The 19,004-nt window shown below is 41.1% G+C and overlaps 1 protein-coding gene across 9 annotated transcripts in view; it reads right to left on the bottom strand.

Annotated features, from left to right (window-relative positions):
- The window catches only part of LOC126356233 (CREB-binding protein), a 162,554-nt gene that overhangs the window by 121,941 nt on the left and 21,609 nt on the right, over positions 1-19,004 (bottom strand). For all 9 annotated transcript variants that reach the window (XM_050007059.1, XM_050007056.1, XM_050007055.1 and 6 more), the window contains 2 exons: positions 17,550-17,947; positions 10,873-11,256 (listed from right to left, as the gene is read on the bottom strand). In XM_050007059.1, the coding sequence (XP_049863016.1) occupies positions 10,873-11,256; positions 17,550-17,947 (782 nt within the window). The remainder of the gene's footprint in view (positions 1-10,872; positions 11,257-17,549; positions 17,948-19,004) is intronic.

Below are 19,004 nucleotides of genomic sequence, written 5' to 3' on the forward strand. Positions count from 1 at the left end.
GTCTGACAGACACCACAAGTCCGTTAATAGCAATATGGAAAAGAACGACACCTAATACAGAGCCCAGTGGAATGCCATTCTCTTGGGTCGGCGGAGAGCTTAGAATGGTTCCAACCCAAAGTCTGAATAACCAGTGGAACAGGAATTGGCGAATAAAAATCAAGAGGGGGGCTCCACAGATCCAACTAATGGAGTAAGCAAGATATTATGGTGCCACGCAACGTCATAAGCCTTATGAAGATTGGAAAAGATTGCAACAGGATGTCAGCACTGGGAAAAGACCTGCCACACTGCAATTTTCAATTGAAGCAGATGATCAAGCAGCGACCATCCCTCCAAAAGGCCAAACTGGTAAGGAGGCAAGAGGTCCCAAGATTCGAGAACCCAACTGAGCTGGCAAACCCCTACTTGTTCAAATGACTTGCAGTGGACCCTGGTCAGGCTGATTGGCTGGAACTACCAAGTTCCTTACCAGACCTAAGGACAGGAACCACAATACTGTTCCTAAACTGAAATGGGAAAATGCATTGGAGCCAAATACACTTAAACACCCACAGGAGCTATTGTCATCAAGGCCTGAGGTGTTGAAGCAATTGGTTAGGAATGGACTCAAGGCCAGGGGCTGAATCATGGGAACAGGACAGGGACAGAAGTAGCTCCCATTCAGAAAAGATTCACCGTACAATTCCACCTGGCTGGATAGGAGCGTGACATTGATGCCATTACAAAACGTATCACCAGGTGTACCACGAGAACCGATGGATACATACAACGGCCACCCAAAAGGACACTGCCTGGCATGGATGACTGCAGTTGGCAAACTTGTAGGGTGCAGAACATAGCCCACACCTGTAAAGAAGAGACAGAAGAACCTAGGGAGGAGACAAGTGTTCCCAACACACCAACTAGCATGAAGAAATTTGAAGATAATAAGAGCAGCACAGGACTAGCGCCATCTAAAGCATTGCAAGGCCCGGCAGCAATCACAGATGGCAACTGCAACTGCCGTGCTCTACCACAGTGACAAATGTGGCCCATCAAGCAGTGAATGGCAATGTCAGTGCAAATAGACACATCACAGATGATTTCATCAATACAATCTGGCAAAGAGGAGGTAAACAGAACCTGGGAGGTATGTAGACGCCAATCTGCACAATCCTGGGAGATATATAGACACCAATCTGCACAATGAAAAGATCAGTGAGGTAAGCTAGCCATTGGGAAGTGAACAAGAGAATCAATTGGAAGTGATCACTATTACAGGTGTCACCACGTGGCAATCACTGTAATGAAAGAAGAAGGGGACGGGAAGTGAGCGGAAGATCAATGGCCGAGAAAGTGCTGTAAGTAACACCAAAACAGCTAGGGTAACTATTATTAAGAAGATATAGGTGATGGACCGCAAGAAACTGGTCTGTGAGGAGATGCCGACTAGACGAAAAAGCACTACCCCACAAGGGATGATAGACATTAAAATCCCCAAGGCTGAGGAAAGGAGGAGGGAGCTGCTGAAGGAGCGCAGTTAGGACAATAGGAATGGATGCTCTTCAGGAGGCCTCATACCTCACCTGTCTTTCAACAACTTCTTTGCCTCTGTACTTCCGCCTCGACTGACATCTCTGCCCGAATTCTTTGCCTTTACAAATGTCTGCTTGTGTGTGTGTGTGTGTGTGTGTGTGTGTGTGTGTGTGTGTGTGTGTGGGTGTGGGTGTGTGTGGGTGTGGGTGTGGGTGTGGGTGTGGGTGTGGGTGTGGGTGTGGGTGTGGGTGTGGGTGTGGGTGTGGGTGTGGGTGTGGGTGTGGGTGTGGGTGTGGGTGTGGGTGTGGGTGTGGGTGTGGGTGTGGGTGTGGGTGTGGGTGCGCACGCGCGCGTGTGTGTACACCTGTCCTGTTTTTCCCCCTAAGGTAAGTCTTTCCACTCCTGGGATTGGAATGACTCCTTACCCTCTCCCTTAAAACCCACATCCTTTCGTCTTTCCCTCTCCCTCCCTCTTTCCTGAAGAAGCAACCGTCAGTTGCGAAAGCTAGAAATTCTGGTGTGTGTTTGTGTGTTTTATTTATTGTGCCTGTCTACCGGCGCTTTCCCGCTTGGTAGATAGTATGCAATGCCCCCCCCCCCCCCCATATGAACCATGCACCTTGCCATTGGTGGGGAGGCTTGCATGCCTCAGCGATACAGATGGCCGTACCGTAGGTGCAACCACAACAGAGGGGTATCTGTTGAGAGGCCAGACAAATGCGTGGTTCCTGAAGAGGGGCAGCAGCCTTTTCAGTAGCTGCAGGGGCAACAGTCTGGATGATGGACTGATCTGGCCTTGTAACACTAACCAAAACGGCCTTGCTGTGCTGGTATTGTGAACGACTGAAAGTAAGGGCAAACTACAGCCGTAATTTTTCCTGAGGTCATGCAGCTTTTCTGTATGGTTAAATGATGATGGCGTCCTCTTGGGTAAAATATTCCAGAGGTAAAATAGTCCCCCATTCGGATCTCCGGGCGGGGACTACTCAAGAGGACGTCGTTATCAGGAGAAAGAAAACTGGCGTTCTACGAATCGGAGTGTGGAATGTCAGATCCCTTAATCGGGAAGGTAGGTTAGAAAATTTAAAAAGGGAAATGGATAGGTTAAAGTTAGATATAGTGGGAATTAGTGAAGTTCGGTGGCAGGAGGAAGAAGACTTTTGCTCAGGTGACTACAGGGTTATAAACACAAAATCAAATAGGGGTAATGCAGGAGTAGGTTTAATAATGAATAAAAAAATAGGAGTGTGGGTAAGCTACTACAAGCAGCATACTGAATGCATTGTTGTTTCTAAGATAGACACGAAGCCCATGCCTACTACAGTAGTACAAGTTTACATGCCAACTAGCTCTGCAGAGGATGAAGAAATTGATGAAATGTATGATGACGTAAAAGAAATTATTCAGGTAGTGAAGGGAGATGAAAATTTAATAGTCATGGGTGACTGGAATTTGGTGGTAGGAAAAGGGAGAAAAGGAAACATAGTAGGTGAATATGGATTGGGGTTAAGAAATGAAAGTGGAAGCCGCCTGGTAGAAATTTTCACAGAGCATAACATAATAATAGCTAACACTTGGTTCAAGAATCATAAAATAAGGTTGTATACATGGAAGAATCCTGGAGATACTAGTAGGTGTCAGATAGATTATATAATGGTAAGAGAGAGATTTAGGAACCAGATTTTAAATTGTAAGACATTTCCAGGGGCAGATGTGGACTCTGACCACAATCTACTAGTTATGAACTGTAGATTAAAATTGACGAAACTGCAAAAAGTTGGGAATTTAAGGAGATGGGACCTGGATAAACTGAAAGAACCAGAGGTTGTACAGAGTTTCAGGGAGAGCATAAGGGAACAATTGAGAGGAATGGGGGAAAGAAATACAGTAGAAGAAGAATGGGTAGCTTTGAGGGATGAAGTAGTGAAGGCAGCAGAGGATAAAGTAGGTAAAAAGACGAGGGCTAGTAGAAATCCTTGGGTAACAGAAGAAATATTGAATTTAATTGATGAAAGGAGAAAATATAAAAATGCAGTAAATGAAGCAGGCAAAAAGGAATACAAACGTCTCAAAAATGAGATCGACAGGAGAGCAAAATGGCTAAGCAGGGATGGCTAGAGGACAAATGTAAAAATGTAGAGGCTTACCTCACTAGGGGCAAGATAGATACTGTCTACAGGAAAATTAAAAAGACCTTTGGAGAAAAGAGAGCCACTTGTATGAATATCAAGAGCTCAGATGGAAACCCAGTTTTAAGCAGAGAAGGGAAAGCAGAAAGGTGGAAGGAGTATATAGAGGGTCTACACAAGAGTGATGTACTTGAGGACAATATTATAGAAATGGAAGAGGATGTAGATGAAGATGAAATGGGAGATACGATACAGCGTAAAGAGTTTGACAGAGTACTGAAAGACCTGAGTTGAAACAAGGCCCCCGGAGTACACAACATTCGATTAAAACTACTGACGGCCTTGGGAGAGCCAGTCATGACGAAACTCTACCATCTGGTGAGCAAGATTTATGAGACAGGCAAGTACCCTCAGACTTCAAGAAGAATATAATAATTCCAATTCCAAAGAAACAGGTGTTGACAGATGTGAAAATTAATGAACTATCAGTTTAATAAGTCACAGCTGCAAAATACTAACGCGAATTCTTTACAGACGAATGGAAAAACTGGTAGAAACTGATCTCGGGGAAGATCTGTTTGGATTCCATAGAAATGTTGGAACAAGTGAGGCAATACTGACCTTACGACTTATCTTAGAAGAAAGATTAAGGAAAGGCAAACCAACGTTTCTAGCATTTGTAGACTTAGAGAAAGCTTTTGACAATGTTGACTAGAATACTCTGTTTCAAATTCTAAAGGTGGCAGGGGTAATATACAGGGAGCGAAGGCTATTTACAATTTGTACAGAAACCAGATGGCAGTTAGAATAAGAGTCGAGGGGCACGAAAGGGAAGCAATGGTTGGGAAGGGAGTGAGACAGGGTTTTGGCCTATCCCCGATGTTATTCAATCTGTATATTGAGCAAGCAGTAAAGGATCAAAAGAAAAATTTGGAATAGGTATTAAAATCCATGGAGAAGAAATAAAAATTTTGAGGTTCGTCGATGATATTGTAATTCTGTCAGATAAAGAAAAGGATTTGAAGAGCAGTTGAATGGAATGGACAATGTCTCGAGGGTATAAGATGAACATCAACAAAAGCAAAACGAGGATAATGGAATGTAGTTGAATTAAGTCAGGTGATGCTGAGGGAATTAGATTAGGAAATGAGACGCTTAAAGTAGTAAAGGAGTTTTGCTATTTGGGGAGCAAAATAACTGATTATGGTCAAAGTAGAGAGGATATAAAATGTAGACTGGCAATGGCAAGGAAAGCGTTTCTGAAGAAGAGAAAATTGTGAACATCGAGTATCGATTTACTTATCAGGAAGTCGTTTCTGAAAGTATTTGTATGGAGTGTAGCCATGTATGGAAGTGAAACATGGATGATAAATAGTTTGGACAAGAAGAGAATAGAAGCTTTCGAAATGTGGTGCTACAGAAGAATGCTGAACATTAGATGGGTAGATCACATACCTAATGAGGAGGTATTAAATAGAATTGGGGAGAAGAGGAGTTTGTGGCACAACTTGACTAGAAGAAGGGATCGGTTGGTAGGGCTTATTTTGAGGCATCAAGGGATCACCAATTTAGTACTGGAGTGCAGCGTGGAGGGTAAAAATTGTAGAGGGATACCAAAAGATGTATACACTAAGCAGATTCAGAACTATGTAAGTTGCAGTAAGTACTGGGAGATGAAGAAGCTTGCACAGGATAGAGTAGCATGGAGAGCTGCATCAAACCAGTCTCAGGACTGAAGACCACAACAACAACAGGCAATGAGGTACATATGTGGTGTGATAAATACTTGAAACCATTTTATTCACCGAGATATGGAAGTAACCCATCCACGGCAATGCGGTCAGCAGCTCAGAATGCATTCAGATGTCTATGGCACTGTAAGAAACCTCAAACTATGCGGGTATACGCGTCCACAACACGTGGAGAATGGTGTAGAAGACGTGTATACACACCCACAGCAGCAAAAGGGTTAGTTGCGAAATGTGTTCTTAAATGTTAAAAAACGTGAAGAATCAAAGTTAAAATATTCTTAGTAAAACTCCAAATATCTATCAATCAAACTGATTTAAAGTTTTGTTCAATTTATCCATCTATAATTGACAAAACTGAGAAAATTCTGGTCCTATGTAAAACCGATAAATGGGTCTAAGGCTTTCATACAGTCGCTCATTGCCAAGTTTGGTGTGGTAGCAGAAGAGAGCAAAAAATGAAAGGTGAAATTTTAAATTTCGAGTTTAAGAAATCGTTCACACAGGTGAATCATACAAACATATCATTGTTTGACTATTGAAGTGACTCCCTTATGGACAACATCCCTGGGCGTAAAGAAATAACTGAAATAGTTGAAAACAAGTAAGTCGCCAGGTGTGGATGGAATCCCAGCTCGGTTCTACAAAGAGTACTCTACAGCACTGATACCTTACATAGCTTGCATTTATCATGAAATCTCTCATAGCTTGCATTTATCATGAAATCTCTCATAGCTTGCATTTATCATGAAATCTCTCATAGCTTGCATTTATCATGAAATCTCTCGCCCAGCGCTAGGTCCCAAGCGACTGGAAAAAGCGCAATGGATTCATATATATAAGAGGGTTTAAAAACGGATCCACAAAATTACAATCAATATCCCTAACATCAGTCTGCTGCAGAATCATCCTCAGTTTAAAGAGAACAAATTTTATTGAGACCAAAGACCTGATCTGTAGGAATCAGCACGGTTTTAGAAAGCTTCATTCATGCAAAATTCAGCTTACCCTTTTCTCCTATCATATTTTGAACTATGGACGAACGGCAGCAGGCAGATTCCATACTTCTAGATTTCCAGAAAGCATTTGACATGGTGCCCAATGAAGACTGTTAACACAGGTACAAGTATATGGAATAAGTTCCTAGATACGTGAGTGGCTCAAACAGATCCCATTGTGCCATTGTATCGTCCTCAATTATGAGCATTCATCAGAGACAAGGGCATCTTCACCTCTCCTGAAGAACCCCATGGAAGTGTGATAGGATTACTGTTATTCTCCATGTACATAAGTGGGCTCGCAGACAGGGTAGGCAGAAAAATTTGCGGTTTTCTGCTGATGATGCTGTGGCGTACAGCAAGGTGTCAAAGTAAGACTGTAGGAGGATACAAGACGATTTAGACAAAATTTATAGTTGGTGTGATGAATGGCAGCTAGCTCTAAATGTAGAAAAATACAAGTTAAATAGATGAATATGAAAAACAAACCCGTAATGTTTGCATACAGAATTAGTAGTGTCCTGCTTAATAGTCACGTTTTTTAAATATCTAGGTGTTAAGTTGCAAAGCAAAATTGGAACGGGCATATGAGGATTGCAGTATGCAAGGTGAATGGTCAACTTTGGTTTATTGGGATAAGTTAGGGAAAGTATGGTTCATCCGTAAGGAGACCACATGTAGGATGCTAGTGCAACCTGTTCTTGAGTATTGCTCAAGTTTTTAGGATCTGCACGAGGTTGGATTAAAGGAAGACAACTAACCATTTAGAGGTGGGCTGGTACATTTCACCGTTACCAGTAGGTTCAAAAAACACCGAAGTGTCATCGAGATACTTCAGGAACTCAAATGGGAGTCCCTGGAGAGAAGGCAATATTCTGTGCGAGGGAAACTACTGACAAAATTTAGAGAACTGGCATGTAAAACTAACTGCAGAACAATTCTGCTGTCACCAACACACATTTTGTGTAAGGAGCACAAAGGTAAGAGAAATTATGGCTCACACAGACCCTTATGGATGGGCATTTTTCCCTCCCTTCATCTGCATGTGGAACAGCAAAGGAAATGACTTATAATGGCACAAGCCCTCTCCATCACACACCGTATGGTGGCTAGTAGATAATGAATGAAGATGCAGATGTAGATGTAGAAGCAAATAAGTACAATGAGTTTCACGAAAGTTCGCAGTACTAAGTTTTCAAAGTTGTTTCTTGATGTTGGGATGTTAAGATTCATAGGCAACATTTCTCCCGTCATGAACAACAGACTGTAATCTCGTAGAATCGGGTGTACTGCCGGTGGTTCGTGTCTTCCCAACACAATATTTCAACGTCGTAACTTGGCATCTTCATCAGGGAACACCTGATGAACCGAACTATGACGTCGAAATATTGTGTTGGAAGACACGGACCACTGGCAGTACACCCGATTCTATGAAATGACAACAAATCACCGGAATAGTCTCAGAAGCTATAACAGACTGTAATGTTGCCCTCTTCAAAGGGCACAAATGTTTCACCAATTTATTCTCCACTTCTCAACAAATCTTTCCTTCTTGTCCTTTTCTATAATAATTATAATCCCATTTAGCTATCTTCTTTAGATTTTTTATTATTTTCTGCTTCTTTTTCCTCACCAAGGTTCCACAAGCTCTCACATTTCTTCAATTTTTGCTATCATTCTATAACAGCAGCAATAATGTTCTAGACCTGTTGAGCCACGGTTACAACAATGAAGAATACTCAATAAATCCAACCAAGGCTCCATTTTGCCATATTTATTATAAAGTGTATGCTGGTAACGTATGTTGTGTACGATCATAGCTGTTAATATGGCAGAACAGCTGATTTGTGTAGCCAATGATGTAAGAATTTTAATCATGTTGAGCACCGCAGCTGACACTAATATCAATAATTAATGAACACCACCTCCAGCTGTATTATTAGACATTCACTGTGTTATAACTATCAGTCATCAGAATGTTTATGATTAGTGGCGGCACAATAACCAGCCGCAATGGGATGTCCAGTATTGCTGGGTTTCAGCCCTCATTGACCAACATCTCCAACCAATTACTCATAATCTAGCCTCCCATGTCAGAGACGTCAAATCACTTCCTTCACCAACTTTTCACCATACCCATGCCTTTACCTCCTGAATCCCTACTTGCTGCTGTTGACACCACCTTCCTTTACACCAACATCCCTTATGCCCACTATCTTACCACTACTGTACAATAGCTTCCCCAGTGACCTTCAGATTTCAAACACGCTGTCTCATTCCTCATACACCTTAATAACTTTATCCTAACCCACAACTACTCGTCCTTTGAAGGGAAGATATAAAACAAATATCCGGCACAGCCATGGGCACCTGCATGGCATCCTCCTATGCCAACCTTTTTATGGATTTTCTAGAGGAAACATTCCTAGCCTTCCACGATTCCAAACACCCAGTGTGGTTCAGGCTCAATGATGATATCTTCATGATCTGGACTGTGGGGCCAAGGCACCCTATCTTCGTTCCTTCACAACCTCGACACCTTCTCTCCCTTTCACTTCACACGCTCCTTCTCAATCCAGTGTGCCACCTTCCTAGATGCTGACCACCTACTCCAATGACGGTATCTGCACCTCTGTCCACATCAAACCCACCAACCACCAACAGTTATCTGAATACTGACAGCTGTCATCCCTTTCAAACCAAAAAAATCACTCCCATCCCCATACCTGCTGTGACAAGAACTCCCTTGCTCAGTATGCTGAGAGCCTCACCAACACTTTCAGAAACAGACACTATCCCTCAACCATGTCTGTAAAGAAATCTCCCATTCTATTTCCCCCTCACACCCACAAGTCTCCCACCACCCCCAAGAACCAGCCACAAAGCAGTGTACTCTCTGCCACCCAGTACCACCCGAAATAGGAACAACTGAATCAAATCCTTCACCAGGGCTTTGATTAGTTATCATCACACCCTGAAATGAGGGACAGCCTACCCAAGATACCTCCCAACCCTCCTAAAGGGGTCTTCCATTTCCCACCCAATCTCCACAATATCCTAGTCCACCCCTAAGCCACTCCCAATCCCAACCCCTTGGCACCAGGATCATATACCTGTGGAAGATCCAGGTGCGAGACCTGCCCTATCCACCCACCCACCCACAAAGTACTTCCTGCCACAGGCTTATTCTACCCCAACAGAATGCAGGTCACCTGTGAAAGCAGTGATATCATTTATCAGCTCTTCTGCAATCATTGCACAGAGTTTTATAATGGTATGTTACCAACCAGTTGGTCATCAGGCTGAACAGGCACAGCCAATCTGTGGCCAAGAGCAAAGAAGACCACCCTCTGGCACAACATGCAGCTGAATGTAACATTTCTTATTTGAATAGTTGCTTCATTTCCCAAGCCCTATGGATCCTCCCCTCCTCCAGCTTTTCTGAATAGTGCAGATAGGCTTATCGGTAAAACGCATTCTCTACTCCCATACTTATCCTGGCCATATGATAACATACTGTTCCAGCACCCTCCATCCAACAGTTTCCAACCCCTCTATCCCACCAGCTCCTCCCATTCTCATCTCCCACCCTCTTTGTCTGCCACCCTCTACCAATGCACCCGCACATCTTTTCCCAGTCCTCTCCTTCTTCACTTCATTTTCCCCACCTCGGTGCTCCATTATCTCCTGACACTGCACCTGTTGGCACTCTAGTACCTGCACACTCCAGCAAACAGCATTCATCTCTCTCCCCAACCATGCACTACTATCCCCTCCCCTCCTCTGCCCTGGCCCCTCCAGACTGCTGCTTGAAACCTACATGGTAGTTTCATTCTGGCCCGAGATACTGGAATTGGTAGTCATCTAATTCCCACATGAAATTTCCATTGTTTGAAATCACTACATTGATTATATGACCCTCCCTTCACTTTCTCCTTTTGTTGTATACAGGAATTTCTATAATTGATATATATATAGCACTTCTGACTATCTGTGTTAAAATATTATTAATGATTGTGTCTCAAGCACAGAATCTAGTTTGAGGTGACAGATTGATCTGTAATGTAGAAACAGAAACATCAATTTGCAGCAAAAGCAAACAGTGAGTGATAGGCCGTCAACAAAATGCAAGAAATTCATGTATTAGTTGCATAAAGAGGTGTAACTGGTCATCAGCTGTTCATTGGCTATCCTCCCACTAGCTGCCTTCAACCTGACATGGGGACACGTTGCCAACATCTGGTATATAACATGGAAGTCTTCCTTTTGGTCATGTTAAAAATGACTTCAACAAAACAGTGAACAGAAAATTGGATTTTTCAACCACTTTGTTACCACACCCCCTATCATTTCACTTAAGTCCTTGCAATACAGCACAACCCACTTTAAAACTTCTGGTTCGATAACATACTCAGCAACAAATTAAATCAGACAAAAAAATCAATTTTTATTTATGTCAATGGCTTGCAAAATGCTCACCTGCATCCGTGGTCCACCTATTCCAACTGTGTGCACCTGGTGTGGTGATTGTCCCCTTGCAACAAGATGGCTTTGTTGTTGTTGCTGCTGTTGCTGTGGTTGTTGTTGTAAGCCTACAGTTCGTGACACAACGAGCGGCCCATTCTGGACAGGATTATGAACAGCACTTGTCATTATCATGCCACCTCCACTATTCATTCCCATGCTGATCCCCGTCATTGTTTGTGTTGAAGCTATGCTGGAGGGCAAACTGCTCAAGCTAACTACTAATGAGTTTACACCCTTGCTCACAGATACATTTGGTGCAGACTGTAAATTGGGGCTCTTACTGCCAAGTGCTCCAGCAGTGAGCCCCATGGAGTTGACCACCAATCCTTTGTTTCCCTGAAAGAACAAAATATTTTTCAGATACTGACACACAGCAAAATAGTAAAAATTTAAGTATGCTGATAATGAATTTCCTCCAATGGCTGCCTTAAAAGAACTAGCCTTCTATAATGACCAACAACTGCCATAACAAACATGACAAAACTTGACAAACACACAGCACAAAAGTCAATTAAGTTAGAGAAATATTTGGTTACACTGCAAAGAGAAATATTTAGTTACATTGCAACAATTCAAAAGATATAAATTACTCCTTCCTCACAAACAGATGAACTGTAACTTAACAGTGCCAAACAATTCCTATAATCACAACTGCCTGCATTGCTGATTTTGTTCTACACTGTTGTAACTGCTATCTATGTAACAACCCACACTATTTACCAACCTTTCATGCAGTCTTGTACTGCTGTGTTTGTATTGAAATACAGTTTCGATAGCTTTTCTGTTTAGTCCACAAGTAACTCGATCTCTACAAAGAGTAGCATTTGGAGAAGAAAGTTGGTGATAAATTTCATGACAAGATCTCACTGCATTGAAAAATCATTTGTTTTAGTGAGTAACACCCCAACTCACTTATCATATCCATAACACTCTCTCCCTATTTCATGATAGATAGAAAATGAGCTGCTGTTATGTGAACTTTTCAATGCCCTCTGTCAATCCTCTCTGGTAAGGAAACCATATATGAACTAATATTCCAGATCCAGATGAGGATGGGCATGTACAATGTAAGCAGCTTCGTTAGTGGATTTCTGCATGTTCTACGCATTCTGATAATAAAATGCAGTCTGGTTTGCCTTACCCACATTTTCTATGTGATGGTTTAAATTAAAGTTGTTCATAATCGTAATCCCAAGGTATTTAGCTGAATTAATACATTCTAATTTAAGCACTTTATTGTGTAACTGAAATTCAACAGATTTTAATAAATATTGATATTGAGGATCGCATACTTTTTATTGTTCATGGTCATCTGCCACATATTACAACTTGCACTACCTCATATACATCATTTTTCTATTATTTTTGATCTTCTGGTGATTTTACTCAATGGTAAACAACAGTGTCATCAGCAAAAAAATTTAAGATGGCAGTTCAGATAGATTCCAAAATTGTTTACATAAAATAAGAAAAGCAGAAAACCAACAATGCTCCCTTGAGGAATCCCAGATGTAACTTCTGTTTCACCAGATGACTCCCCATAAATTATTACAAATGGCATCCTTTCCAGAAGGAAACCACGAATCCAGTTGCACAGCTGAGATGTTGCACCATAGGTGTGCAATTTTATTACACATTACTTGACAGGAGCCTTTAGAAAATCCAAACATATGGAATCACCTAGAGATTCAATCTGTAGCATTCATCATTTGTGTGCATGGAGAACCGTTAGTGTATCACACGAATGACATTTTCTGAATCTGTGTTGGTTGCACGTTAACTGGCAGTTTTCTTCATGGTATTTCATGTGTTCCAAAATCCTACAACAAATCAATGTCAATTATACGTGTCTACCATTCAGCAGATTACTTCTATTTCTTTTCTTACATATTTGTGTGACCTGTAAACTTCCAGTCATTAGGTGCTAATATTTCATCAATCAATCAATTGTGGTTGCTAAAAGTTGTGCTATTATATCCTCATAATTGTAAAGGAACCAAACTGGCATACTATCTAGCCTGTTACACTTTCCACTATTAAGTGATTGAAGTTGCTTGGATACAACCCATCAACTTCCAAATTACTCGTTTGTTGGTGACCTTGAGTTGAATTCTAGAATATATACTGCATCTTATTTGGCGCAGAATTTTGGAAAACAAGTGTTTACGAGCTCCATTTTAGTGATGCTGTAATTGGTAACCCTGTCAACTGCCTTTAGTTAAGCTCTCTCAGGCTTGGCTAGCACATGGATGGGACACGTCCAGGTCTGCCGAGTGCTGTTGGCAAACAGGATGTACTCAACCCCTGTGAGGCCAATTGAGGGGCTAGATGACTGAAAAGTAGTGGCACTGGTCATGAAAACTGACAACAGCTGGGAGAGTGGTGCGCTGACCATACGCCCCTCCATATACACATCTGGTGATGTCTAAGGGTTGAGGATGACACGGCAGCCGGTCTGTACCTTTGGGCCTCTTTTTTTCCCCTTACCATTACTATCACGAAGTGAAAGTACTGATCGTGTCTTGCTAATGCTATCTTTTACAAATCATCAAAACTTCTTTGGACCTTCTGACAGATTCCGATGTGTGTTTTTTCTGTGAAAACTGTTAAAAGCATTTTGCACTGAAGTCTAAAGTAAGTTCTGTGCATCCATAAAATGCTGCCATCTAAGATTACACATTCTTCTAAATTTACACCACCTCCCCCCCCCCCCCCCCCCCTGTGGTAATGCCCTAGGCTGTTGTGTGCGTAATGGGGGATCTGTTCTGTCTCTTTAAATTACTCGGTATAAAACTTTCAACTGCGTTCAATATTAACTTCTTTGAATTTGGCCTACTGGTACTTAGTATATCTACAAACTAAAATGGCCGTCATGAAAAAGGGTACCCCCGAAGGTCACATCAGCTTCTTACAGCATTACCAGATAGTGACAATTTCAGACCAATTAGACATCTCTACACTTATTGTAGAATATGATGCAATACTTTCTACAAGAAAATTCTTACTAGCTGTTGTGAAAAAATCAAGGAATTTTGGAGGAAAATAATCTTTTACTTCAACCTGTTGATAAATCAGAACACTGACATATTACAACTGAAAAAATATATGAACATTCTGAAAGTTTATAGATGCATTTGATGCATATTTTATCATGAAAACATAAAAGTATTCCGAGATAAAAAATAAAATAATATAAGAAGTGCGAACTGTTCCACCTATGTAACGGAAACTGTCATCACTGATGAATATGCGTTCTGTTGGACTTTGTAGCAAGTTCCACTACTGTCTCGCCAAAAACACATTTTATTTGCGAGAGACTCCATAAGCAGTAATGCACGAGTACTTGTGTGCTGCCACCAGGATTGTTGCTTGAACGGTTCCTCTTATACGAGCGAGAGTATTCCCTATCTCCAAAAAAATTGCTATTTGCAGCTCATACTTTCTTTTAGAAAGTAGAGATGTCTAATTTTTTAAAGAGTTTTTACTGACATTTGAAATTATCACTATCTGGCAATGCTGTAAGAAGTAGAGATGACCCTGAGACAGCCTTCAACCAAATTGCTGACATACATTATAGGAAAGTAACTAGGTGCTTTCAGGCCACTACTTCTGCTGAAGTCAAGCAAAATACATTTCTGCATATGGTTCTGTGAATGTCAAGTTTTATCAAAGTATACTACACGACTACTGTCCTCAGAAAGCACAAAGTGCACTGTACACAAAACTTTGTTCTTGCAGCTGCAATGTCTCTGCATTTAATTAAAAATTTTAATCCACTATTACACTTTCTGAATTAAGAACCAAGTCTGTTGAGAAGAGAAAGAAGAGAGATCTCTGAGAGAGAACAATTTTTTCCACAGAAATCACCCTGTACTTTTCTACCCATCTGCTACTATCATTGGTCATGATCTCTTAAGTACAGTTCTATGCATTAACTTTGCCATATTCTCTTGTCGACGAATCAAAACACATGTTAACTTCTAGAGATTCTGCTGATGTTTACAGTGCTGTTAATATCGAATATGTTGATTCCGAAATAGCACAAGGTTTTGTTGTCTTTTATGCACAATTTATATCACTGCTGGTTTCTTCACTGTTAGCCAGATCAGTAAAAAACCTTCAGTACATTCAATACAACAATTTTAGATTGTTTTTGAGCATCTTTCTGCCTTCTACACAAGCCCTTGGTTCTGCATTTCATTGATTGCCATGTCAATGCAGCATTCCATAGAAGATTGAAACCACACACGAATACCGATATTGCACGGAAAAACAGGATGTTCACCAACACTGACCTGCTCCTCTGCCCACAGTACACATGCGACAACAACACTACGAGGCAGGCAAATCACAGTGCTTAGCACCTGTGGACTGCAGGCAGTTCATGGGGCCTTGAGGTGTCTAATTTCTTTACAAACATTCGAGTAAACCCCACCCCACTCTAAATACTCTTTAAAGGATCAAATTTCCATGTATAACACAGCTCCAAACATCTAATTAGTTTACAAATGAGTTAATGTATTAAGTGTGTGAAACCTTTGTGGTCAAAGATGCAAAACCTTAATTACGTTGACTGTATTAGTTTCAAGTTATTCACCCATTCACTCACAGGCCAATGAAAAAGTTTAGATTTTATTACACATTTCAAAGTCTGTGATGTCATATCTCCTTAACTTTTTGTTGCACAATGGTTATAGTATATGAAGAGCAAAAATTAATTAAGCAATAAATGAAAAAGGTTTGAAATCATATTCAAAGTGCTGCACCCCAGCACAGTTTCCCCCACACCTTTTTCCCTTTTCTTTTCTTTTATGATCTGCATGGCACAATCAGGACAATAATGGCAATATGGGTTTAGCTGGCTTGTTTGTCAACCCCTCCTCCCTCACACCTTTTCTATAACCTTTATAGAAGAGGTGAGAGGGAGGATCTCTCCTTGGTTGGAATAGATGTTTGTTTATAACAGGTTGGTAATTCTCATGCATTTGTCAGGATGGATCTGCTGAAGTAGCAAGTTATTGACTTTCGTCAATAGGCTTTCCTGGCACTCATTCTAACTACTGGTCGCTTGACCTTAAATCATAATTCATCAAAATAATTCACTATCATGTAAGGACCACTTGCCTATAGTACAAGGGACAACCAATCTGTAACATATTCCTGCTATTCACTGAAATTCCTCTAACTTAATTATGAGACAGACACAGGGAGTCTCTGTTCAATGCTTTTCTGAATACTGAAAATTGCTATTTAGCTTGCAATTGTCGTATGTCCACCAGGGTCTATCAACATCTTTTCATAGTTGAAGTGTCTACTGCCCCATCAGCTGTTGCTGAGGAGTGTCACTGCACTCCGACTGCTCTGATTACTTGCTGAATCTCTGCTCTCTCTTAATTTGCCCCTATCTGAGCTTTTATTCCGTTCTACATTGATAGTGGATGCACAGGGCCCTCTGAAATATCTGTCAGGAATGTTTCCTTGGGAGCTTTTCTTGACATGTGACTGACTTATTTCTTGACTATCATTCTAACTTCCACAAGAAATTCCTTGATTATGTGCATCACAATGTTACCGCTGATGTCTGTAACCTTGAACCTTGTCACCTTGCAAACCGTCAAAAACAATCCTCAATGCATGTTTGGTCAGCCACTGAGAAGCAAACAGCTTCTGGCTGCCTTGGGACTTGTTTATCTTCACCTGTTCATCACCAGTTCTGTTCCATGCGCCTGAAAGCCTGTGTCCTGTCTAGTTATGGTCTAAAATGTAATTAAAATTATTAACATTTTCTGATCTGATATGGAATAAAAATTATTAACATTTTCTATGGTCATGACACAAAGTTTACTGGAAGTCCCTCCCATTCTCACGTACTATTTGAATCTACTCCAGGTAACCAGTGTCTCATGAATTATGCCGCCTCAAGACATATCTAGGGTTTCTCACTTTAATACTTGACTTATTATGCTCAACTGTCAATGTCAGATTATATCTCTTAATAAGTAGAGTGACAGAATTTTCAATTGTTTGAATTCAGTCAGTAACTATTTGAAACACATAAAATCAAATTTATGTTACTCCAGGAATCTGCTATATAGGTAACCTGCAACTGGAAATGTGCTTTTTTTAGCCATTAAATAAGACAGATGCAAGTCAACAAAGGAAGGTCCACTGAATAAATTCTTTTATCATGTGCATTTCATCCTGCAGACTCAAGTGCACCAACTGTGGGTTAATGTAAAGCCGATACAGCAATTGTTTGGATACTTTGCACTTAGTAGCACTACAGAGCTCTGACTTCCTTGAAGATTGCAGATCTTTTTTATCTGTGATACACAAGAAGGCATCAGCAGACTGAGTGTGTGTCATCACAATAAAACTGTGTTTTCCCCTTCCCTTTTCAATATATTTAAAGCTGATGAATTAACACAATCTGCAAGATAACACTTTACCAACTTCCCTCACAAATGCAATAAGCAAATGACAATTCCAGATACCTTGCCAATGTAGCACACATCTTGTCCATTTACAAGACAGTAACAAGACTAAAATGGAACACACATTACTAACAATGGATGATTTCACTGTAATAAAATTTTGTATAACAACATATAAGAAAAACTATTATGTACCTGCTGCTGTTGTTGCTGTTGCAGAAGGTGATGCTGCTGCTGTTGCTGCTGCACTAGTTGCTGTTGCTGCTGAGACTGCTGTGACTGTTGTTGTTGTGATGGTTGAGTTTGTTGCGGTGGTTGTTGCTGTTGCTGCTGCTGTGTCTGTTGTTGCTGCTGCTGCTGCTGCTGTGCTGCTACATGTTGACGAGCCCCTTCAGCTGCGGTCCCAGCACCTTGTTGAGACTGTTCAACAGTCCCATTCTGGAGTGCTGTGCCTGGTTGACCTCCAGAACCTGGCCCTGGACCTGGCGGAGGCTGCTTAGCACTTTCCATAGACGTACTCCACGAGCCAGTTGACAGGAGATCATCCGGAAGATCATTCTCCAAGGCAAACATTGTAGTGTTTGTAAACAAGTCTGCGATAGAAAAAAAGCCTATCTGAAATACAACACTCAAAATATATTGGTGATGTTTCATTTCAATAACTTTATAGTGGCCAATAGCATTGTTTAAAATTATCCATCAATTCATTTATCTATTTTTTGCAAGGGGAAAAAAATTAAAGTACAATGTACTGAACAATACCAGAAACCCCAATATTACAATAGAAGCTATCATCATCATAATATCATCACTACACCACCAAATTTTTAGCAACTTATGGGTATTTATGAAGACTAGCTATTCAGAACAAAATGGAGGGTTTCATACCAGAGTGAAATAATCATGCCATGAAATGAGATCCCTTTTGTGTGAGCGACTTTTGCCTGCCTGACCCAGAACAGGTTTTGTGTCCCCCCCCCCCTTTTCCCCCATTTCTTTAAACAGAGGGTATATACTAGCTGCCAACACACAATATCCTGTTGCAAAGTATAACATGACAGCTGTCACCTCAGTGCCTGTTTCACCACACATGTGCCATTTGGATTCGTTCCCAAGACACTTGTTTCTTGCATCTCCACAGGCAGGAAGTGGCCTGCAAAGTGTAACTGTTTCTTGCCATTCACCTAACCTAAATTCACATACTTTCTGTGGTCTCAGCATTTCTTTTCAATTACTATTCATTTTCTTCAATCCCCTTTCATTTTTCTACATCTTTTACTTTCCAACCTGTCTATCCCCCCTCCACACCTGTTAACCAAGTATAACACACTTAGCTTTCCACTCTGACTCCTGCATGAGTTTTTCCTCCTCCTTCAGTGATCTCTGTCTTGCATAGTGTCCCATCTTCCACCTTCAAACTCTCAGGTTTCAAATCTTGTACAATGCAGGCACCAATAATCACTCTTTCCTTCACATCCCATCCAATAAGTTTCCCCTGACCTGGGTTTCTCTTTCTGTAACTCTCCCCATTTCCTAAACCGTAACAGTCTTCTCCTTCGTCCCTCTTTCGTTCCTTTTGAACCTTCTGCCAGATGGAAACACTGGCTCTGAAGGCTTGCACATTTCCATATCCTCGCTGCATGTTTTTGA

This window comes from Schistocerca gregaria, chromosome 3, assembly GCF_023897955.1.
Source record: "Schistocerca gregaria isolate iqSchGreg1 chromosome 3, iqSchGreg1.2, whole genome shotgun sequence".
NCBI lineage: Eukaryota > Metazoa > Arthropoda > Insecta > Orthoptera > Acrididae > Schistocerca > Schistocerca gregaria.